The 23,445-nt window shown below is 46.7% G+C and overlaps 1 protein-coding gene across 2 annotated transcripts; it reads right to left on the minus strand.

The window, feature by feature from the left end:
- Positions 1-575: 575 nt before the first annotated feature.
- HPCAL4 (hippocalcin like 4) lies at positions 576-18,913 on the minus strand. 2 transcript variants are annotated; one of them, XM_031962231.1, is made up of 5 exons: positions 18,687-18,913; positions 8,565-8,606; positions 3,510-3,679; positions 2,493-2,708; positions 576-1,940 (listed from the first exon to the last, which is right to left on the minus strand). In XM_031962231.1, exons 3-5 carry the CDS (start codon positions 3,669-3,671, stop codon positions 1,743-1,745), a joined length of 576 nt encoding a protein of 191 aa, XP_031818091.1. In that variant the 5' UTR covers positions 3,672-3,679; positions 8,565-8,606; positions 18,687-18,913; the 3' UTR covers positions 576-1,742. The 2 variants fall into 2 exon arrangements, with proteins under 2 accessions (XP_031818091.1, XP_012401371.1); XM_012545917.2 differs by lacking the exon at positions 8,565-8,606.
- Positions 18,914-23,445: the final 4,532 nt, after the last annotated feature.

Consider the following 23,445-nt stretch of genomic DNA (forward strand, 5'->3'; position numbering starts at 1 on the left):
AAAGAAGTGGGTCTATTTAAGTTTCCTCCAATTTTCACTTTTTCCCTCAAAGTGGAGGAAGAATCTCACTGATTTCCTACTTCAACTTGATTTCTACATCTCCAGCTATCCATGCGTGTGACTTTCTTGGCCATCAAATAAGCATGAATAGTCATCTCCCTTATATGTGATCCAGCTGGGACTGTGTTTGTACCTACCATAACCCTGCAAGGCCCTGTACCTCCCCTCACTTCTTCCTTTGAATAAATAATCCACCCCATTGGGTTAGAGTCAAAGAGAACCCCCCTAAGGAAGGTCTAAGCCAAAGCCTCTGCCTTTGAGAAGTATTAGAACCTAGAAATGGAAGACCAGGGATGTCACCTCCATCTGGGAAATTGAGCTTTGGGTTTTCAGGGTCATTTGCTATTGGATAAAACTGCCAATATTTAAGATAAAATGTGGGGAGAAGTGGGAACCTGTACCTACTACTCCTCCCAGCATTGCCAACATTCAGGCCCTTTAGAGGGTCCAGGCCCAGTCTAATGAAGGCCTAGAACAAAGATCAGAGACCTGCCTTGGGGGGAAGGGAAGTGTCATCGAGATGGGAACAGATGTTCACTTTAAGCCCAGTTGGTCCCTTTATCTTCTCCCCACCTCCAATGCATTCAGTCAGGAGTGAGCCGGTCCTTTTGGTTTAGGATTTGGGGGGTTTCCCATGGGAAGATGGGGAAGGAAGCTCTAGAAAAGATTCATAGGCTGGTAAGATTGAAAGCTAAAGTCCCTTAGGGATCATCTAGTCCAACCCCCTCATTTTGCTGATGGGGAAACTGAGGCTCAGAGTGACAAAGTGATTTGCCCAGGGTCACGTAACCAGGAAGGAGTAGAGTCAGGTCTTAAATCCTGGCCCCTGTCTCTGAATCAAGGACTCTATATTATACCAAAGTGTTTCCTGGGGGGATTCCCTTACCAGGAACAGGGAGATCTCCCTGGGAAAAAATCTGGCCAGGGACCCAGTAATAGAGTATTGGATCAGGACGTGATGGATCTGGGGCTAGGAATATCCCCCTCCTCAAGGCCTGCCCCTAAGCTCTGCCAGCAAGTTCAAAAGGAAAGGAGGGGGAATCAGGGGCAAAACTGTAGGGTTGAGGGAAGAGGTGACAGTAGGAAGGAGCCCAGGGCTAAGAGGGCTGGGCCCCTGGAAGATCCTGGGATGAAGGAGACCCATGGAAGGGGTACTGTACGCCACAGCCAAGGCCTAGGAATCCCTGGGGAGAGGGAGAGCAGAGGTGGGCAGAGGCTCCAGGGAGGGAGGTGGCGAGGCCCTGAGGTGGGAACAACCTGGGGCAAAAAAGTGTGGAACATTGGAAGACTGTGGGGAGAAGAATGTCCAGGGCCAGGACAGTTAGAAACAGGGTGGCTCTGAGGAGGGGAATGCCCTGGGCATAGGGTTAGGACCCAGAAGTGCCCTGTAAAGGATGGAGGGGAGGACCTAGGTAGAGGAAGTTAGGATACAGGGATGCCTTGGACAGAGGGTTTAGGACCCCAGGGACAGGGAAGCCCAGGGTGGGACAGAGGGATACCCTGGCCAGAGGGATTAGGACCCCAGAAACAAAAAGGCCCAGGGTGGGATACAGGGATGCCCTGGACAGAGGGGTTAGGACCCCAGGGAGAGGGAAGCCCAGGTTGGACAGAGATGCCCTGGACAGAGGGGTTAGAACCCCAGAGTCCCTGGGAAGGGGGAGGGCCAGAACAGGCCCTCCCCCCTACTTCTGCATGTCGCATTGCAGCAGAAGCACAATGGACGGATCACTCTTGGCAGCTTCCTTGAACTCTTCCAGGGTGATCTGGTCGTCCTTATCCTGATCCATCTTGGTGAAGATCTTGTCCACACGCTGCTGAGGGGTCAGCCCATCCTGGTTCATGCGCATCATGATGACCGTACCTACCATCTTGTAGATAGCCTGCAGAAACAGGAGAGCAGTGAGCCCTGGCCTTTCAGGGAGGGGGCGAGACGTCACTCAAGGCATCTGGATTAGTTCCTCATGGCCATGCTGCCCAGCTTCCTAGACAAGTCCCTTGGATTTCCTGAGATTACCCTTCTCACTATCTGACCTCTAACCTCTTTGGTCATCCCAACTCCCAAACTTCATTACTCCCCTCTGATATCTGACCCCATGATCTGGGTTGCAGGGTCATGTCACCTAAAGACTGACCAAAGGAACCAGGGATGTTTAGCTTTCATGGAGGAAAGGGACTAGCCTTCTTCTTGATTTAAGAGGGCAGAACCCGTAACAATATGTAAAAGTTGAAAAGACACAAATTCAGACTTGATTAAGGTAAAAGTCCAAATTGGACTTTCTCCTTCGACCACCCAAGCCCAGGGCGGGCTCATTCTTTGACCCCCAAACACGACTTCTTTTTGGCCCCTCAGTTTCTCTCTTGCCTCCCTGCTCCAACCCACGGCCTCTCCGAATGCCTGCTGAGACGTCTGATGTCCCCCTCCCTGCCAGCACCTCGATGATCTCCAGCATCTCCAGGCGGGTGATACGTCCATCTCCATCCAGGTCATACATCTCAAAAGCCCAGTTGAGCTTCTGCTCAAAGCTACCCCGAGAAGTGACGGACAGAGCACAGATGAACTCCCGGAAGTCTATGGTCCCATCCCCGTTCTTGTCAAAGGTGCGGAAGGCATGCTGGGCAAACTTAGAAGCATCCCCATATGGGAAAAACTGGATGGAGAAAAAAGAGAAAGAGATGGGAGAGTGGGGGAGGAAGGAAGAAGGGAGACAGGGACACGCACACCATAAAGGAGAAGCAGAAAGAACAAGGACGACAGGAGACCAGAGGACTGAGACAAGAAGTGCACCTGGGAGTGGGGATGGGGAAAGTCCAGGGCAGACTTATGTGGACTGACACATAGAGAAATGGGCAGAACCACCAGGATGATTTATATTATAGCAATAACATTGTAAAGATGGACAACTTTGATGAAAGGATGTAGGGAGCAGAATAAGTTAATGAGATTTTTGTGAGTCACCAGTAAAGGAATTTGTTTTGCTTGAATATGCATATTTGTTACAAGGGATTTGTTTTTATTTTTTTCTTTAGGACTTGGGAGAGACAATAGATTCTGTTAATTGAAAAAATATAAAATAAATTTTTAAAAAAATTGAAATCCAGGGTCCTGGTGGGAACAATCTGAAACTAAAGGTCCAGGTGGCAGCAGAAGTTCCCCTACCTCCTTGCCCTCTACCCCAACCTCCTAGGGCACAGTGGAGGTAACAAGACTACCTCCACTTCCAAGGCAGGGAAAGGAACGCTGCATTGGGGATCAGGATAGATCTTGGCTCTTGGCTCAGAGGAGAAGGGGAAGAAGAGGAAAAGAAGTAGAGAGGGCCCTCCCTTCAGATTCCTTAGGTATAAGGCACTGGGGATCTAGACTTTGCCCCAGCTGATCTTGGTACTGACCTCTATCCGTGGCCCAGGAGCCAGGCAGGAAGAGGTAGAAAGGAAGGAGGGAGGAGGCTTACCTTGACATAGAGCTGCTGAAACTCCTCCAGGTTGAGGATGCCACTGGGACAGTCCTTCAGGAAGCCCTTGTACCATTGTTTCAGCTCCTGTTCGCTGAACTCCGTACTCTGCACAAGGTCCTCCAGCACCTCCGGGGCCAGCTTGCTGTTTCCTTTCCCCATGGCCCAACCTTTGGGCACACAGGCAGAGAGAGAGCTCAGGCTCTGCCTTGGCAAAGCAGAACTCCTTCCTTGGGGATGTCGTCGAGTCCCCTCAGCCCTCATGCTCCCTGAATCATCTCCTTTGCCAGGCTGGGACTCTCCCCCCAACTTTCTTCCAAGTTCTTCCTTACTACAAAAGATGCTACTGACAATAATTGTGTCTCTATGGGGTCTTTTCTTTTTTTACTCCCTTTACTTTACTCCTATGCTCAGGAGCAACATTTCTGATCAAAGTATAACACAATTTTATTACTTTTTGGATACAGATCCGAGTCCTTTTCCTGAATGGTTGTACTAATTCACAACTTCATTAACAATGTATCAGTGAACCTATCTTTCCACAGTCCCTCCAACATTTGCCATTTTCATCTTTTGTCATCTTTGCCCACTTGAAAGGCACAATGTAATACCTTAGAGTTGTTTTAAAATTTCCTCTCTTCCCCACTCTTTAATGTCTCAGAATCTTAGTTTCCTCACCTGAAAAGTAGGAAAAATCATGATTGTACTATCTACCTCTCAAAGCAGTAGTAAACTTTAATTTAGAAGTGTTACAGAAATATTGTCTACCTAGAGGTGGTGCAGAGGAGAGAGCTCTGAGTTCAGAATCTGAAACATTCAGCCTCAGATATTTGCTGACTGTGTCTCAACTGGGCAAATCATTCAATCTGTTTGCCTCAGTTTTTTAAACTGTAAAATGGGGTTAATAATGGCATCTACTTCCCAGGGCTATTGTGACTCTCCAATAAGAAACTACTTGTAAAATGCTTAGCACATATCAATACTTATACCTTGCCAATCCTCTCCTCAATTAGTGTGAACTTGAAACAATCATTTCATCTCTATGGGATTCTTTCTCTTTATATAAAAAATTAGCATGGTGATGTCTGAACTGTATTGCATTTGAATCTCAGCTCTACCTTTGCTGTGTGACTTAGGGGGCTAACCTACCTGTTCCACTGCTTTCTCATCTGGACAAGGTGATCTCTAAGCACTTTCTCCCTAGAAATCTCTGATTCAAGATGGCAGAGTGAAGGCTGGGACTCACTTGAGTTTTCCCCCCAATTCCTCTAATTTAATTTGAAAATCTCTGAATCTCTGATAAAATACCTTCTGTCCCTCTTAAAAAAAAACAAACCTTTTTGACTATTAGCTTGAAAACACCTTACTGACCTGGAAGAGCTTCAAGCCTGAGATCAGTGATGGAATCCATATCTATTGTCCAAAGACCAGCCTAGCTTAGTTCACAGCAGTTCACCATCAGGGTAAACAGCAGGAGGAATTTTCTTTGGGCAGAGGGTCCCGAGTTATCCTGACAAGATTGTTGTTGTTCAGTTGTGGCAGACTCTTTGTGACCCGATTTGGGGTTTTCCTTGGCAGTGATCCTAGACTGGTTTGCCAGGAATGAGTCGAACAGGGTTAAATGACTTTCCCAGTATCCTCCAACTAGTGACTGTCTGAGGTTAGATTTGAATTCAGGCGATTATAACTCTAGGCTCTGTGCTGTGCCACCTAGCTGCCTGAATAACAGTTATTCTTGAAGACTTTTACACAGAAAAGATTACAATTTCTTTAAGAAGCACTGGAATCAGAGATTAAGGAGCAGAGACTTTAGCTGGAAGAGTCATCAATCAAATGATGACCAGACAAGGAGTGAAAAGGTGAAGTGGTTTGCCCAAAGCCACACAGGTAGTAATTGGCAGAGCCAGATATTATTATTGCTGCTGCTGTTATGATTTCCAGCCAATCCCTTCTTCTCCAGGCAGCCTTCCATGCTCACTCTCCCCAGAGGGCAATCAAAGTCAGAATTCAGAGGTTTCACCCCTGGAAAGGGTTGTAGGGGTCATCAAGGCTGCCTTCCCTCATTTTATCATAGATTTAGGCAGAATTCAAACTCAGGTCTCCCTGACTCCATCCACCACAACATACCTTCTCTGCTAGGAGGAAAGATAAGGAAGCTGAGAGGGGAGGGATTGGCCCAAGATCTTATAGGCAAAGAGATTTGATCTCTTGACTATCAAAATGGTGTCCTTTCCACCACAGCTCTAGCCAGTTGTTCTGTCCCTGTCTGAGTCCATCTAGATGGAGATCTTCCTGAGGGCAGAGCCTAGGTCTCACCCATCCCCGTCTCCTCAGCCCAAGCAGTACAACCAAGTCCCTTACACAGGGCAGAGAAGAGTAAATAGACCTCAGGGAGTGAATGAATTCTTCAGCAGTCTATGAGTCCTCCTCCAATTGAACACTGGTGGCAAAGGAGGCTGACATCCCCACGAATTCAGTAGCACTTACCCGATGGCCCTCCCCCCACACCTTCCAATGTAGGTGGAGCCCGACAATACAGGGGACTGGGGAGTCTGACGGGGGAGTACAGAATCTGAGGTGCATAACCCAACATAGCCACCAGAGGGAGACAGAGATACCCCCAAGAAACAGGCATTTAGCTAGGGGGTGAGGAAGGGATGGAACTTAGAAGTGATGGGGTGAGAGGTAGGAGAGGGGGATCATTGGGAATTGTCAAAGGGTTAGTGGGAAGTACTAGGGGTGGATACAGTGCTGAAGAATCAGTGAGGTGGATGGAAAGGGCAGCGGGGAATGGTGGGGATCAGTGAATCGTGTTAAGGGCAGTGAGGATGTTGGGGGTCAGTGGGAAAAGGCTGGAGAGTATTGGGGTCAATAATGAGGAAGATCGGGGCAGAGGGGCTGATGGGGATCAATGAAGGATATTAGGGACTATGGGAAGAATATTGAGAGGCAGGGGTGGTATTAGTGGTCATTAAAGTAGGTTGAGGCAATGGGGAGCACTGGGGCTCAGTGAGAAGTGGGAGGAGGTTGGGGAGCGGAGGAAATGTTTAAGGGAAGCCCAGTTGACCACTGAGCGATCATCATCAGGAGCGATCCTTTTACCCTTCACAATATCTGAGGAATAGGGAGGGCACAGAGAGGGGAGCTTATGTACACTCATAGGAATATAGAATTATAGGATTTAGATCTTCCATTTTACAGATATATAAACTAAGGGCAAAGAAGGGGAGAAATTTATTCAATATCCAGCAATGAATTAATAGCTCCTCTGGGAGAGTCCTTGCTCAGCCAATGGAGTTGAGGGGGAGGGCGGGGCAGGATGTGGGGACCTTGGAGAGAGGATTGTGTTTGGACTAGGCTAGTCCCTGGTCTCATTTTAGCTGCGGAAAGCCTGAAGGCAGATTTTGAATGCTGGGAGACACAGTTCTGTATCTAGCTTACTTGTGTAACTTAGCTTCTGGGCCTCAGCTTCCCCAGAAGTATTTTGAATCAAGATTCCCTACCTCCCACTCTCTCTCCTTCCCTTCCCTTTCTTTCCTTCCTTCCTTCTCTCCCTTCTTGCCTTCCCTCCCTCCCTTCCCTCCTTCCTTCTTTTCCTAGGCTTCTGGGAAGATGGAGGAGCTGTGGGGGTGGTGTGGGGAGCCTCCTGGCACTTATTATCACAAGAGTGTGATGAATTCTCTCTGGGGAATGATTTGGGGGGTAGTTTCCTGGGAGACTGGTTTTCAGGAGAAGGTGCTAGTAGGGGGTGGGGGGAGACTGAGAATAATTGGCTCCCATTTCTTTTTCCTTCATGGCAAGTCAAGGTCTGGGTATCCAAAAAGGGGGATGTTGTTATTCAGGGAATTTGATCTGAAGGCCACTTTTGAGAGCTGTGCCCAGGATGCATCTGTGTGGGAATTTAGGTGTTTCCCAGAAACCAAGGAGTCTGCACAAAACCACTTCTACTCCCTCAAGGGCCAAAGAGGCTGAGAAAGCTGAACTTGCCTTTGGATAGTAGGAATGAGATTGAACACAGTGGAAATACTGTGGATGTGTATTCAGAAAGGCCTGGGTTCAAATTCCAGTATTACAGTTTAGTAACTGGGTGACTTTGGGCAACTGGGCCCTAAAAGCCTCTGAATGTCACAATGTGGGCCTCAGTGACTCTCATTTTTCTTTTCTGGAAAACAGGTCTAACCAATCCTTGTCCCAGGGTGAGAATTCATCAGTATTCTCAGAAGTGCCAGAAAAGCATGCGCTCTCTCCCTCTCTCCCTCTCTCCCTCTCTCCCTCTCTCCCTCTCTCCCTCCCCCCTCCCTCCTTCTCTCTCTCTCTCTCTCTCTTTTTTCTCTCTCTCACTCTTTTTCTTTCTCTCTCTCTTTCTCTCTCTCTTTGTCCCTATGTGTGTCTCTCTTTTTCTCTCTGTCTCTTTCTCTATTTTTCTGTGTGTGTGTGTCTCTGTCTCTGTCTCTCTAATTTTCTCTCTCTCTGTCTCTGTCTTTCTTTGTCTCTTTCTGTCTTTTTCTCTCTCTGCCTCTGTCTCCCCTCCAAAATCTCCTCTCCTAAGTTTCCTATTGAGGATACCACTATCCTCCTAGACTCCTCTGAGTGTCATTCTTGATCTCCCCTCTCTCCCTCTCTCTCTTTTCTTCCCTCTCTCCTTCTCCTGTCTGTCTCTCCATCGCTGTCTGTCTGTGTCTCTGCTTCTCTCTCTCTGTCTCTGTTTCTCTCTTTGTCTCTCTCTCTCCGTTTGTCTGTCTCTCTTTCTCTCTGTCTCTGTCTCTGTCTCGCCCCCCCCGCCCAAACCTCCTCTCAGGAAGAGAGTTTCCTGTAGAGGAGACCACTATCCTTCTAGGCTCATCTAGGTGTCATTCTTGATCCCCCCTCTCCCTCTCTCTCTTTCCCTTCCTCTCTCTGTCTCTCCATGGTAAAACACGATAGAAAAAGCATCTTTTTCTTCCTTCTTAAAAAGTCTACAAAGAATTATAGCTACTGGAAGGGGTGGATGGGCAGTACAAAAGGCAGGTCTGGGCAGGAAGGAAACGGGACTTTCAAGTTTTTGCTAGTACTTACCTAGTCTGTGTCCAGGGTATCCGGGGCGGGAGTTCACACAAGCTGGGGGCAGGGAGAAAGGGGAGCTCATGAGTGCCAGGGACTCCTTCCCCATCTGGGTTGTGGAATCTTTCCCATCTGCTTCCTCCCACTGCAAGACTCTGGCTTGGCTCTCTATGTGTGTGCATACTGAGCCCGAGGGCCACAGATCCCATGGACGTGGATGTATATTACTTGTGGGGGAGCATCCATGGATATCTATGTATCCATGTGTGAACACATGCTCATGTGCATTGTAAAGCTATGTCTCAGTGGGTCTGTGTGTGAATGTGCATAGATCTGAGCCTATACATAGCTATATCTTTAGCCTCAGAGCCAGGAAAACCTGGGGTCAAGTCCCTGCTGTGGCCCGTACTGGCTGTCTGACCCAGTGCTCAGCATTTAGCACAGTCCCCAAGCGCATAGTAGGTATTTCACAAATGCCCGTTGTCTGACCACCAACAGTTAATTACTCATCATGCTAAGACTCCAAATTGCTGAGATGGTTCCAACCTGTATTGATACAGAATATTTCCTCAACTGGAAGTTCCCTCTATCAGCTATCACAGGTCCACACTTTATCCCTATCCCTATGCCTTTGTATATGTGCATAAAACACAATTTCATATACACACAAATGCACACACATGTATATATATATCTATATCTATATATATATATATATCTTCCAACTGCTATATTTCAGCCTCCCTTTATCTCTTGATCAGCTTGCCTTTATTAAATGCTTGCTATGGGCCACATGCAAAGTTAAAAGAAAAAGGCAGTTCCTGCCTTCAGGGAGTTTTCGTTCTAATGGGGCATAAAAGGCCAAGGTCTCCCATTGCATCCAGGGCCATCTTCAGGATCTCTATCTGGCCACTGGACCCAGATGGCTCTGGAGGGGAAAGTGAGGCCCATGACCTTGCACAGCCCCACTGAAATCCAATTCACCTGCATGTCATGGTATCACTTCCCCAACGTCATGATCCTCTTCGAGAATCAAGGACAAACAACAGCACTATCTCCTAGAATTTCTTATGTTCTTCTGAACTCTGCTTCATGATCTCTTCCCCAAACCCTCTCTGGCTGCTGGAGCCTTCTCCATCCACATTCTCCTTGCACCTAGCAGGTGTACTGACCAGCAGCGTGTGAGCTCCTTGAGAGCAGACTTGGGTTCCTTTTGGTTTTCCTTTTGTACCTCTAGTACTAGGCACAGTTCTGGGCACCCTGCTAAAATGCCTGTGGATGAATGTGCTCAAATATAACACGTATGATCACACATGTTCAAATGCAAAAAGGTGTGCATGTGTGTGAGTGTGTGTCTCTGCATCATGTACCCATGATGTACATTTGTGTGCTTGAGTGTGTGTGAATGAAAGGAGATGTGCCGGTGCATAAGAGTGGAGCGGATAGATGAATTTGGAGGTGCATAAATAGATAAGGGGCTCACATGTGTTGTCTCTATGAATAGCTATGAGAACATTTGTGTGCCCTGTGTGGGGTGCTTAGGCATCTGTTTACATTGTGTGTCTATAAATATATATATATGTGTGCATATTCAGGCATAAACGTGCAGTGTCTATGAATGTAGGACTCCCTCTATCTCTGTCTCTCTATCTCTGTCTCTGTCTATCTCTGTTTTTGTGTCTCTGTCTCTCTTGGTCTCTCAGTTTCTCTAGGTCTCTCTCTTTCTCTGTCTCTCTGTGTCTTTCTCTCTCTTTCTCTCCCTTCTCCTTCTCTTTCTCTCCCTCTCTCTTTCTTTCTCTCTCTTTTCCCTGTCTTTCTGTCTCTGCCAATCCCATCTCATAAATATAACTCCCATCTATCCCTTCCTCTTTATTTTCATAGCTTCTGACATGGTACAAGTTCTCATTAGCATCTTCCCAGATGACCCTAAAAGACCCTTTTGCTTCTCCACTTCCTCCCCTCCAATTCACCCTTCATTCTTATCCATAAATAGACCCATCAGTCAAACATTTATTAAGCATCTACTATATTTCAGACACTGAACTAAATGTTAGTCCATGTAATTTCTCTGCTCTAAATTCTTCAATGGCTCCCTATTGCTAACCAATTAAAGTCAAAACTCTTCTGCTGCATGGCATTTACAGCCTTCTATCACCATTCTATCCTTCCAATATTATCTCATATTATTCATCTCTATTCGTGTTATACTCCAGCTGGAATTGTCTATTTTTTGTTTCCTGACTGTGCCCTGAGTTACCCGCTCTGTGTTTTTATTGACACAATTTCCTTTACCGGTCATACCCTCCATCCAGCTCTTCACATGTTGAATTCTTATTCATCTTATAAAGTTTGTTAATTTTGTTACTTCCTTCAGGAAGCTTTCCCTGATCTTCAGATTGGTAAATTCCTTCTCACTGAGATCTTCATAGTCCTTTATTTGTACTTCTGGAATGCACTCTAATACACTCACCATGTAACATGGCTGCTCTACATGCACGTGTGTATGCGCATGAATGATTCACCAGAACCTCTCATCTTTCATACTTGGAGTTCCTGCTCTGAGCCTGGACCAACCTCTTCAGATTGTCCCCACTGTCACCACCCATGACCATGACCATTTCCACATTCCCAGAGCCTCTAGTCCTGTATCACAAGTTTCTTCTTCCTCCCATCATCTTTGATGGCCTGAGCATGTCCCTTCCTCTCAGCCCTAGGCCAAAGAAACTGGGCAAGACTCGGGGGACATGGGTTTAGATCTCAGCCACCACCTTGCTGTGTGTCATTGAGAATGTCATGTAGCTTCTCTAGCCTCTATGAGGACCACATGATCACTCAGGTCCCTTCCAGCTCTAACATTCCATGTTCTTGAGTCTCTTATGAGCTCCAGATCTCCTGTCCTGCTCTTGAAATAATGAGTAGCATAATTGTGAGATAGACAGTACCCCAGAGATAATATCATCTAACTCCACCTTCATCCCAAATAATCATTCATACAGACTCTGCTTGAAGACTTTCAGTGATGGGGAAGGAAGCAGTGAGCTTTTCAATAACTGGAGTGATCAGAAAAGTTTCCTTTAGATACAGCCAAAGTTCTGGCTCGGGGTCCTCAGACATTTATTGGATGTTTGGACTGTATATTCCACCATTGCTTCAAGTTTCAACTTAACTATGACCCAAGGTCACCATCTTCTGATTTCCCTACCCAAGTTCCCAGGTTTCAAACATTAAAGTCATCTTCCATGCCTCTCCCTCCTTCACCACTTAAATACAACCCTCCATTTTTGAAATCCCTCTCTTTTTTTTTTGAGGCAATGGGGGTTAAGTGACTTGTCCGGGGTCACACAGATAGTATCAAGTGTCTGAATCCACATTTGAACTCAGGACCTCTTGACTTCAGGATCAGCACTTTATACATGGGCCATCTAGGTGCCCCTGAAATGCATCTTGAATCATCCTTTTCTCCCATTCTCATGGCCACTATTTGAATTCAAGTCTTCTCTTCTTCTCCCCTACTTGTGCCTTCCCAGATTCAGCCTCTCCCTCTCTCACCTCTTCCACACATGATGCTACATGAACTTCCCCAATGCCCCGCTCTCTCCCAGCTTTTACCATGTCACTCTCCTACTCGGGACCCTTTGATGACCTCTTAGTATTTAACAGTATCCAGAGTCTGACTTCCCCACTCTACTTCCCATGTTTCCTCCTGGCACATGAACCCTCCAGCTTACCTCTTTTCTCCTTTTTAGCCCAGACACATGCCATTGTTATTTCCACTTCCCCCATCTTCCTCCAGTCCTTGCCAAATTGTCCCCCTTGTCTAAGGCTCACTGCTCTAGGAGGCAGCTTCAGCCACTTTAGTACTCAGAATCACAAAATTAAAGGCTATTTAAAAAGGCAAGCATGGTATGATGAATGATGTAGGCCTTGGGATTAAGAAAAATCTGGTGCAAGTCCTGCTTCTGATATTCTCCCTAAGTTGGTTTCCTCCACCTTTAAAATGATGATTCTAAGATCTCTCCCAGTTCTAAATCTATGATGCTATGCTCCTGTGATGCTGGTTCTAAGAGCAGGAAGAAACACAGAATATTAAAGCATAGAACATCATAATTAGGAGGGACCTGAGAATGTTTGACCTGGAAAGAATCTTGGAAGGAACCTAAAAACAATATTAAAACAAGGAGGGAGAATAAAACATGGATTTATGAACTGGAAGAGAGCTTCAAAACAAAGACCATCAAATCTGGAGGGAACAGAGAATGTCAGAGCTGGGAAGGATCTTAGAACACAGGATGCTGAATCTAGAGGCACCTTAGAACACAGATAGTCATAAGTGGAAGGGAGCTTGGAACATAGAATGGCAGAGCAGGGAAAGACCTTAGAAATAGAATGTCATAGCTACGATGGATCTTAGAACACAGAATGGTAGAATTTGGAGGGACGTAAGAACACAGAATTTCAGAATTGGGAGGGAGCTTAGAATGTGGAATATAAGCGCTGGGAAAGATGTCAGAATTGTAAAGGATTTTAGAATACTGAATGTTGAAGCTAAGAGGGACCTTAGAACCAGAATGTCAGAACTGGAAGAGTCCCTGGAACACAGAATGTCAGAACTAGAAGGAGCCTCCATGAAGCCCCCCATCCTGAAGCCTTCCCTCTCCTGACTGAATCATTCACTGTCTGTTTTAGAGTTATCCTTTTTGGCCCTCCAGGTAGATTGGGGTCTCCTCCGAGATCGAGGGCAGATTGTACTTCACATCTCTATCCCCACGGGCAGGGGAGCAAGAGGCACATTTAATAGCCTTCCTCCCAAAACCACGTTGGATTTAGGTCATGCAATGGAGAGAACACTTTGGATTTAGAACTAATGAGGCCCGAGTTGGAATCTTGTCCCAGTCACTTTGTAACCATGTGAACCTGTGCAATTCACTTAGCCTTTGCCTCAGCTGTCAAATGTGGCTGATGAGAGCATCCACCTCCCAGGGTGCTATGAGGACCAAATATGACACCGCATGGAAGCTGCAAAGTGCCCCATTAATGCACACTGCTACTATTATCAATGACACCTTCTCTCCATGGACATCTGCACACTGTGTTGTTAGAATGCAAGTCTGACAAAGGCAGGGGCTGCCCCCTTTTGTCTGTATCACCAGCTCCTGGCCCAAAGCAGACTCTTAATAAAAGCTTGCTGATGGATGGATTGAAGGCTGCCCTACCTGGGCTGCCCACGCTATCCCAATCACTCACTCATCCACCCCTCCAGGGAAGGAGAAGGCAGGTACTCAAGCGGAGTCACAGAGTGAGTCAGGGCTGGGCTGGGGCCAGCACATTCACCTTCTCTCAGTATGCTAGGATCCCAGATCTCTCTGAGGCTTCCCAGCCATCATCATATTGGGCCACCATGCTTTCTCCCCAGCCCCTCCCCTTTCCCACAGCTGCCTCACACACCCTGTTCAGATTTCCTTTTATATAGAGTCATACTTAGTAGAAAACTGTGCTGGAAGGCAGGAACTGTCCTGTTTGCCTATATTGTAACTGTCTATCTCTATCTCTATCTCTATATCTCCATCTATCTATCTCTGTCTCTATCTCTCTATCTTTATCTCTATATTTCCATTTATCTCTATCTATCTCTATTTGTTTCTATTTGCCTGTATTGTAGCTATCTGTCTCTATCTCTATCACTATATCTCCATCTATCTCTGTCTCTATCTTTATCTCTATCTCTGTATTTCCATTTATCTCTTTCTATCTCTATTTGTTTCTATTTGCCTGTATTATAGCTATTTGTCTCTATTTATTTATATCTCCATCTCGCTCTATCTATCTATATTTCCATTTATCTCTATCTCTATTTGTTTCTTTTAATCTTTGTTTATCTTTTTTTTCTATTTCCATTTAATCTCTATTTCTACCTCTCTATCTCTTCTCTCTCTCCCCCCTCTTCCTCCTCCTTTCTCTCTGTCTGTCTTCTCTCTCTCTGTCTGTCTCTCCATCTCCGTCTCTGTCTGTCTCTCTCTATCTCTGTCTGTCTGTCTGTATCTCTCTCTCTCTCTCTCTTACCACTCAGTCATTTTAACCTTCCAAGGCTCACAAATCAGCCTCCTGGTCTAACCCTCTGCTATGCTGGATGGACTACCCCCTCTTCCTCCCAGGCCTGGGTGGGCTGTGATCCAGAACAGAGCAGGCAGCCCAGAGCAAGAGAAGGAGGGGGCGATTCCTCACCCTCGCCTAGCTTCAGAGAGAAGCTGGTGCTGAGGAGGTTGCCATGGCAATGGCAGTTTCCTGGTCCAGAGACTGTCTCTCTTCTCTCTGCTATGGGCAGTGGGATTCCTGGGGTTGGGAAAGGTTCTTGTTCCTTACACACACACACACACACACACACACACACACACACACTCACTCACACACTCACACACTCACACACACACAACTGCCTCAAGGACTCCTCTCCTCATTAACAATGGAAGAAAATTACATTAAGGGTTGTCCAGTTACTCCTCCCCCACATCAAGAATGTATGAATCAGGGAAAGAAAGACAAGTTGGGGACAGAGGGCAGTGAGGAGTCAAAAAGAATGCAGGAGAGGGAATGAGAGAGGCCAATGAGGCCATGGACTCCTCCTCTACACTAGCCCTGAGAGAAATCTCAGGAATGGAAACCCTGATGCCTAATGCTAGGGGAGAATCCAGACATAATTGGGCTAAGTAGAATGGCAGCTGGATTTAGAATTAAAGGACTTATGTCTGAAACCCAGCTGTACCATGTACTAGCCATGTGATCTTGGGTAAGTAACTTAATTATTTTTGGCCTCAATTTCCTTAGCTTTCAAATAAAGGAATTGAACTAGATAGTCTTGAAGGTCTTTTCCAATTCCAAATTGATGATCAATGGCCTCTTCCCTTTCAACTGTCTATAAAGGATTCCTGGTTTTATTTTGGCTTCAAACTCTCTGGGGGTATCTAGTGAGATCTCCTTCCTTAGGTAATGGATGGGATGTTCGAAGATATCTCTAGGTTTCTAGAACCTAGAGTGATATAGCAAGAAGGGAACTTAGAACATAGAATTTGGAGCTAGAAAGGACCTTAGAGATTACCTACTTCATATAATACAAAACCTAGAGTGTCAGGACTGTAGGAGATATTAGCAAATTAAATATTGAATCCTAGAACCAAAGGGGACCTTATAACATAAAACAAAAGGTAAAAACTAGAAGGTAATTTATATATTTATATATTATTTATTGTATTATATATTATATATCTCATTATATATTTTTAAATATATATATTTATACCTTATATAGAGAGAGTAGTTTAGATGGAATATCAGAATTGGAAGGGGCTTACAACAGAGAATTTCAGGGCTAGATGAACCCTTTGAACATAGAATATTTACACCAGAAGATACTTCCAACATAGAATTTCAGAGTTGGAAAGGGTCTTTGAATTTAGAATGTAAAATTCAGAGCAGGGAGGAATCTTAGAACAAGGAATATTGGCGCTAGAACGAGCCTTACAGCACAGAATGTCAGAGCTAAAAGAAACATTAGAACGCAGAATGTTGAAGCTTCAAGGGATCATAAAAACAGAACATCAGGGTTAGAACATATAATGACAGATTTGGAAAGGACCTTAGAGTTCATCTAGTCCAAACACTTCATTCTGCAATGGACAAGCCTGAGATCCAGAAAGGAAAAGGGACTCAAGTCAAAAAGCAAGTCATTAGCAGAGATGAGACTCAAACTCAAATCTCTTGATTTTTCATTTCTGGGCTCTCTCCCTTTCATGTTTTTCTTGAGAAAGAAAGTCCCCAGCTAGGAGAGGATAATAGTAAAAGAAGGAAGGATGGATCTGAGAAGAGAGAGACCAGAGACCAGAAGGCCAGTTAAAAGGAAAGCATAGTGTGGCTTTCTAACCAAGAAAGAGGTGATAAAGCTGAAAGTAGGGGTCAGGTTGTGAGGGCAAATAGGAGGAGATGGATGGAAATCATCTTGCAAGGGAAGACTCTATAGGTCTTATTAGATGGGGGACTATGAGGGATCATGCAAGAGGTAGAGGGCAAAATCCAAGGAAATATCCTAATTCCCTAGTTGTGGCTCTCGGAGAAAAGGATAGAAGCAGGATGATTAGGGTCTGTAGCTTATGCTTACTGCCTACTCTTCATCAAAGACTAGGACTTCAGGGGATTTAGGCTTGGAAGGTTCCTTAGAGATCACTGAGCTTCCCCCATTTTACAGATGAGGAAAGTGAGGCTTTTACTTATGTGGGAATCATAGTATTGGATGAAAAATCTCTAGACCACCATTTTACAGATGAAGCGAAAGGAAGGTAAGTGATTTGTCCAAGATTATATAAGAAATAAATTAGAGAGGTAGAATTTGAACTCTGATCGTCTGACTGACTCCACATCTGTTCGGAGTCCACATCTGCAATCCAGAATTGCAGCATGCAACTACCTGGCAGCTCTCTAGGAGTCAGGGTTTTAAGTATGTAGGGCTGGGTCATGCTTTAAGGGAGAGTGCTGAACTCAATAAAAGCCCTTAAAGATCCCTTTTGGAAGGCTCTGGTTTCAGAAAGTGTATAGGGAATTCTTGTTCAGGTATGGTGTTCTGAGTCTCTTCTGGCTCTGAGATAATGTGATGTGTGTGGCTGTGTGAGCATGAGTGTGCAAGTAAACAAGAAGGAGGGTACCTTTCTGGTATATGCAGATTATGTGGAGGTGGGGATGCGAGGTAGCTATATGGTGTCTATATTTGGTATGTTTCAGATATGGGAAGGGACAGTGTTTGTAGGGTCATGTAGAGACTATGGAGATCTGTGCTTAGTATATCTATGGGGGTGGGATGTGAAGAAGGGTGTGCCTTTGTGGGTAGTGTGAGGGATAATGTGGGGCCACAGATGTGTTGGGAAGTCACGTGTGCTGTGTGTATAGGTGAGTTGGAGTTTGTGTTTGGTCTGTATGCAACGTGTGTGGGGGATGCATGAAAGGTGTGTGTTTGGGGGTAAAGTGTGTGGGAGTAGCTGGAGGGGGTAATGTGGGTTGTGCATATTGGAGGTGTGGGTTAGGTGTTTAGTATGGGTGGAGTGGAAGTGGGATGTGTGTGGTGGGGAGGAGACATTTGAGAAGGATACGTATGTGGGGAGCTGTGTGTGTGTGTAGTGGTTATGAGCGCTTTGGGTTTGCGAGGCACCTGGTGGGGGTAAAGCAGAGAGAGAGCTCACGTGGGTGAAAGAGAACCCCTTTCTTTCCCTCCCCTCCAACACTTCACTCTGGGGGCCAAGCCTGCTGTTTGTTTCCTGATCAGGGGGACCTTCCTGTTGGCCATAAATAAGCCACTGGAGTTCCCCTTCCGGAACGATGGGATGGGTCCCGGTGGGAGGATGGGGTGAGAGGGGAAACTATCCTGAGGCCCTGACCTGTCCTGAAGCTGAAGGGACCACCTTGGGTTCAGTGTAGATGGGACAAGACACACTGAGCTTGTTCCTAATTTCCATTTCCTGAGCTAATGAGCTGGGACATAATGGGCCTGGGAGAGAATGGGGAATTAGGGCAGAGCTCCCTCTGAAAGGAGGGGGAGGGGGTAAGAGGGGATGAAAAAATAAAGGATAGGGATAGGAGATCAGGGAGAGGGAATAGAGGGGGGGGGAAGGATTAGGGATGAGGTGATGGGAAATGGGCTGCAGAGAAAGGGGGATAAGGGATGAGGGATATGAGGAGCGAAGGATAGAGCATGAGGAAATGAAAGCATGGGGGGCGGGGATGGCAGTGGGCAGAGAGGTAATGGGTGAGGAGGGGGTAAGGAGATGAGGAAAGAGAATATAAGGCTGGTGAGGGGATGGGAGGGGAGAATGTGGGATTAGGAGGAGAGAAGATGATGGGATGGGGGAGAGAGGATAAGGAGATAGGGAAGAGAAGATGGGAAATAAGGGATGAAGGATGAGAAAATGTGGACGAGGGGATGAGGGCTGGGGGATGAAGGGAAGCGAATGGGGGTTTGGGATTAGGGTTGAGGATTGTCGGAGCTCGGGAGCTGGAGGCAGGTTTCTGTACCAGCCGCCAAGAGAAGAGCCAGAGCCGACGGGAGGTGGGAGGGTACCCTCCCCCCGACTCCGGTCCCCTCCATCCCTGCTGCAGTACCTGGGGGGAGGGCGCTCCTCTTCCTCGCCGCTCTCTGTCGATGGGTCTGTAGATCCTCCTGGTGATAGGCCGCAGGGGGCTCGGGGTCCGGGGGCAGTGAGGGGGCGGGACGGACGGACAGGCGGGCTGGAGGACGGACTGCAAGCTCCTGGTTCCCCGCCGGGACTGCCTCCGAATCCAGTATATCACTACGGGCCCCTCGGAGGAGACACCGATTTGCATGGACACCGCCCCAAGCATAGCGTCGAGGATTCTGATTGGCCAAGATGGAGAAGAGTGACAGGAGTGGCCCTCAGGTGGGGTTGGGGAGGCGGGCAGTCAGGGATGGAGAAGCTTGACTAGGTTGGGGCCTTGAAGGCCGCTTCCTTCTGTATTCGGAGTCGGACCCCATCGGAACCGGGGGTGGACTGGGTTCTGCTGCCCACCAGATCCTAGACTCAGCTAGGAAGCGGGGAGATCCCCCGGGGAGCTGAGGGGCCAGTGCAAAGTTTGAGGAGCCTTCCCCGCAGTTCTGCCGGCTTACAAGCAGGAGAGGCCGTGGGACTTGTCTGGAAGAACTGAGTTCCAATTCTACGCTCTTAACGTCGGCTAAGCCACGTAACCTCAGAGAGCCCCAGCCCCTAAATCTGTGGGGCTGCAGATCCCTTGCATATCGGCTGGCAAAATCCCCAAGTCCCAGCAGGAGGAGGAAGGGAGGCTGGGAGGCTTGGGGACTTCCGTTGGAGGTAGCAGCGATGGGAAGCTAAGAAACACAGGAGATGAAGGTGCTAATCCTGGCCCAGCCACTAACTCAACAGTAACTCCAAGCAAATCCCTTCCTCCGTGTACCTCGGAAGGACAGAAGTGGAGGCCATAATCTCTAAGTCCCCCTCCAGCTTCTGCCTTCTATGTTCTGGCAGCGCTTCCCGTTCAGAGGCTCTAAATGGAAGGGCTGCTGTCCCCTGACAGGATGTGAGTTCTCCAAGGCACCGAGAGGCATTTAATAAATGCTTGTTGAAGGATTCGTTGTATCACCACGAATCATCTCTGTATCACATATGCTGACTTTGTAGAAATAAAAAGGACATGGGGTGGGGTGGGGGGCTCCCAGTCCCTGGAACTGTTCAAACAGACTTCAGATGACTCTGAGCCCCAGGGAAATGTCTGCAGAGCAGGGAGTTTGGGCTAGGTGACCTTGGAGGTGCCTTCCAGGCCTAAGATCTGGGCATCTGTGCTTCTGCTGGTGTGGCAAGTTCTCATTTTCAGTGTGTTCCTAGCACACCTGTGATAACTTGGATGGAAAAAGCTCTGGGTTCCCAGCCGGGAAGGGTGTGGGAGACTGACTTATAGTCCCACCTACACCATAGACTTCATTGAAGTATGACTTTGAGTAATCCTTTCCCTTCCTCTGGGCCTGGTTCATTCTCTATAAAAATAAAGGAGGCAGATTACGTCTAGTTCTAACAGTATTCTCTGCTCTAAGGGCCTTCCCAGCTCTGACATCCGGGGTTCTAGGAGCCCTCCTAGTTCTGAGATTCTTTTAAGGCTCCTTCCAGTACTGATATTCTATGTTCTAAGACCCTCCAACTCTGACATCCTGTATTCTAAGGGTCCTTCTACTTCTGACATTCTGAGTTCTAAGACTCTTCCCAGTTCTGCCATTCTATGTTCTAAGAGCCCTCCAAGTTCTCTTTTTTACATTCAAATGTTCCTTCCAGCTCTGTATTCTATGTTCTAATGTCCCTCCTTTCTCTAACATTCTGTTTTAATGTTCTTTTTAGCTCTGTATTCTATATTCTAATGTCCCTTCCAGCTCTGACATTCTATGTTTTAATGTCCTCCCTAGCACTGACATTTTGTGTTCTAAAGCTATTCCCAATATTGGCATTGTATGTTCTAAGAGCCCTCCAAATTCTCTCTTTTACATTTAAATATTCCTTCCAGCTCTGTATTCTATGTTCTAACATCCCTCCTACCTCTAACATTCTATGTTCTAATGTTCCTTCTAGCTCTGACATTATATGTTCTAATGTTCTTCCTGGTTCTGATATTTTGTGTTCTAAGAACCCTTCCAACTCTAACATTCTGTGTTTTAAAGGCCCTCCCAGCTCTGACATTCTAGGTTTTTTATTCCAAAATTCTTTGTTCTAAGATCCCTCCCAGTCCTAACATCTTGTGTTTTAAGGTTCCTCTCAGCTGTGACATCCTGGGTTCTAAAATCCTCCTCAGATCTGACATTCTATGTTTTAAAGTCTGTTCCAGATCTGACAGTCTGTGTTCCAAAGGGTCTTCTAATACTGACATTCTATTCTAAGGTCCCTTCCAATATCAGGTCTTTAGGTACAACTTTAGATACTAGGAACTTCCCACTTTCTAGTTAAGTGTAAGATCTGGGGCTTAGAGGGGATTTCCCCTTTGTCAGTGGGGATCTGGAGAGCCCAGACTAACTATACCCCCTCCTCTCCTATCTGACCTAAAGGCAGCAGCCTCCACCCAGCTGGTGTGACAACCTTATCTTCCCTCTTTTCCTCACAGGTACAGCAGTCACACTTTCTCTCTCCCTCCCCTCCTCTTTTCCCCAATCAACACACACTCACCTTATTGCTCCAAAGGAAGAGCTGATCTACAGCTTTAAGAAGGGATAGAGATTCAAGGCAATTCCTTCTCAGAAACAACTGAGTTGTTGCTATGGAAACTGCTAGAGCCCAGAGAAATATCCCAGTGACCTGAAGTCTTAAAGAGGCTGTGTGTTTCTTCTGCCTAGAAAGCCCATGTGTCTGGAGGTGGGAGTGTAGGTGGGGGGAGAAGGGGGTGCAAAAGGATGTATGGGAAGAAGAAATCACTTCACAATTGCCCTGTATGATTGGCAGTGCCAGTGTTTTTATCCCCATTATCTCAAAAGAGGAAATGGGCTCTGAAGGGGAAGGGTCACACAGGTATGTCAGAGTCAGAAATCTATCCCAGTCTCTGAATTTCCTGGTCCAGAGTTTTTTGCACTGACTCCCATGTTACCTCTGGAGAAAGAAGGGATTCAATCAATGTATCTCCTGGGTCCCTTCTTAAAGCAATTGGTGCAGAGGAAAGGACTCAGGGCAGCAGGGCACAGGGAAGGGAGCCTACTACATGCAGGATCAGAGAAAAAGAATTTAGAGAGTTGGAGGAGGCTAGAGGGAGGATGGTGCTATTTCAGAATAGGGTCTGGTAGTATTAGAAGAATATAAGTTCTAGGTTTACAGAATGTCAGAGCTGGAAAGCACCTTAGAAAACATCTGGTCTCACCTGGGACTCAGTTTCCTAACTTAGAAAAGGAGAGGGTTAGCTTCCAAGGACCATTTTGGCTCCATATGTAGCAGAGAGCAAGCATTTTTTAATTAGTGTCCTTCATCTGTTGCTCTTCAATATCTTGCTTAGAAATCTCCAGTCTTGTCCAGCTTGGGAAGCAGTGGGATCTGGGGAGTAGGGATGGCTTCAGCTCATTGCCTAAAGAGCTAGAAAGATGAACAGATGGATGGATGGCATGAAAGGTGGAGAGGAAGGAGCCTCTGGGATTTGTGGAAGGTGCCCGAATGTTTGTGGGTAGAATAGTGATAGTCACATCTGATCAGTAAGTTGCTAAATATTTATTAAGCACCTACTGTGTGTCGGGCACTGTGCTAAGCCCTAGGGAAACTAAAAAAAGGCAAAATACAGTCCTCGCTTTCAAGGAATTCACAGTTTAATGGAGGAGACAGTATGCAAACAACTACGTACAAATAAATTATGGGCAGGATAAATTGGAGATAATTAAGAGGGAAGCACTAGAATTAAAGGAGAATGGGCAAGGCTTCTAGTAGATGGTAGGATTTTAGCTGGGATTTGAAAGAAAGCCAGGAAGTAGGACATGAGAGAGAGCGTGCATTTTCGGTATGGGGGATGGCCAGGGAAAATGCCCAATTGTTAAGTATGGAAGAACTCAACAGGGAGATGAGATGTTCCAGGATGATAAGCCCATCCCAGCTAAGAAAAGCTTTTCCCTTGAGACAGAAGGCAGCCTTTCGGAGATGCCCAAATGCAGCAGGAAAGGTCCCCTTCTTCCTCTCCTTCCCCAGGGGACGGGGGCTTCCAAAGACAGCAAACTGCCCAGACCAGGCTAAGCCCTTCCTTCCTCCTCAGGCCCTAAGGTCATCCATCCTCTCCCCTCCCTCTTCTTCTTTCCCCTCCCAGCACCCAGACGTCTGCATCCTGTCTGTCTCCTCTGGGGGAAGTGCTCGGAATGTTGATACAAGCAGGCCCTGGCGTTTACACTGAACCCATCTGGAAGGTCTCAGACAGGGCAAGAGCCCCAGCCCAGACACCTGCCCAGAGATTGCAGCCTTGCCTGCATCCCCGTGGGGATCTGAGCCTGGAGCCCTGGACTGAAATCCCTGGGAGCACCCTCAGTGGGGCCGGGGTCCCGGGGAGTACGCATTCGATAGGCTCGGATGCTGACAACATTGATCGAAATAACACAGGTTTTAGGCACTGAGCAGGGAGGCGGGAGACACGGTCCCTGCTCTATCTTGAAAGACTCACAGACCGGTCAGGAAGAGATAAGATGCACACACAAAGTGCCATAACACAAAGGAAGATGATGGATGGGTGCATAAGAGCGGTAGAAACCACGCTCTTTGTGAATTCAAGGTCACATAGCGAGTAGTTCCTGAGGGAGGGAGGGCTCACCTCCCGCTGTGGGGATCAAGGAAGGCTTCTGGGATGGGGTACATTTGAAGAAGAATTTATTATAGTAATTAGAGATTGAAGG

The sequence above is a fragment of the Sarcophilus harrisii genome, chromosome 3, assembly GCF_902635505.1.
Source record: "Sarcophilus harrisii chromosome 3, mSarHar1.11, whole genome shotgun sequence".
Taxonomy (NCBI): Eukaryota; Metazoa; Chordata; class Mammalia; order Dasyuromorphia; family Dasyuridae; genus Sarcophilus; species Sarcophilus harrisii.

Excerpts from the sequence above, each read along its gene's own strand:
- HPCAL4 (XM_012545917.2), bottom strand. The coding sequence starts at position 3,671 with ATGGGGAAAGGAAACAGCAAGCTGGCCCCGGAGGTGCTGGAGGACCTT. Across the intron at positions 2,709-3,509 it reads TTCAGCAGCTCTATGTCAAG|TTTTTCCCATATGGGGATGC; the intron begins GTAAGCCTCCTC and ends TTCTCCATCCAG. Across the intron at positions 1,941-2,492 it reads AGATGCTGGAGATCATCGAG|GCTATCTACAAGATGGTAGG; the intron begins GTGCTGGCAGGG and ends CTGTTTCTGCAG.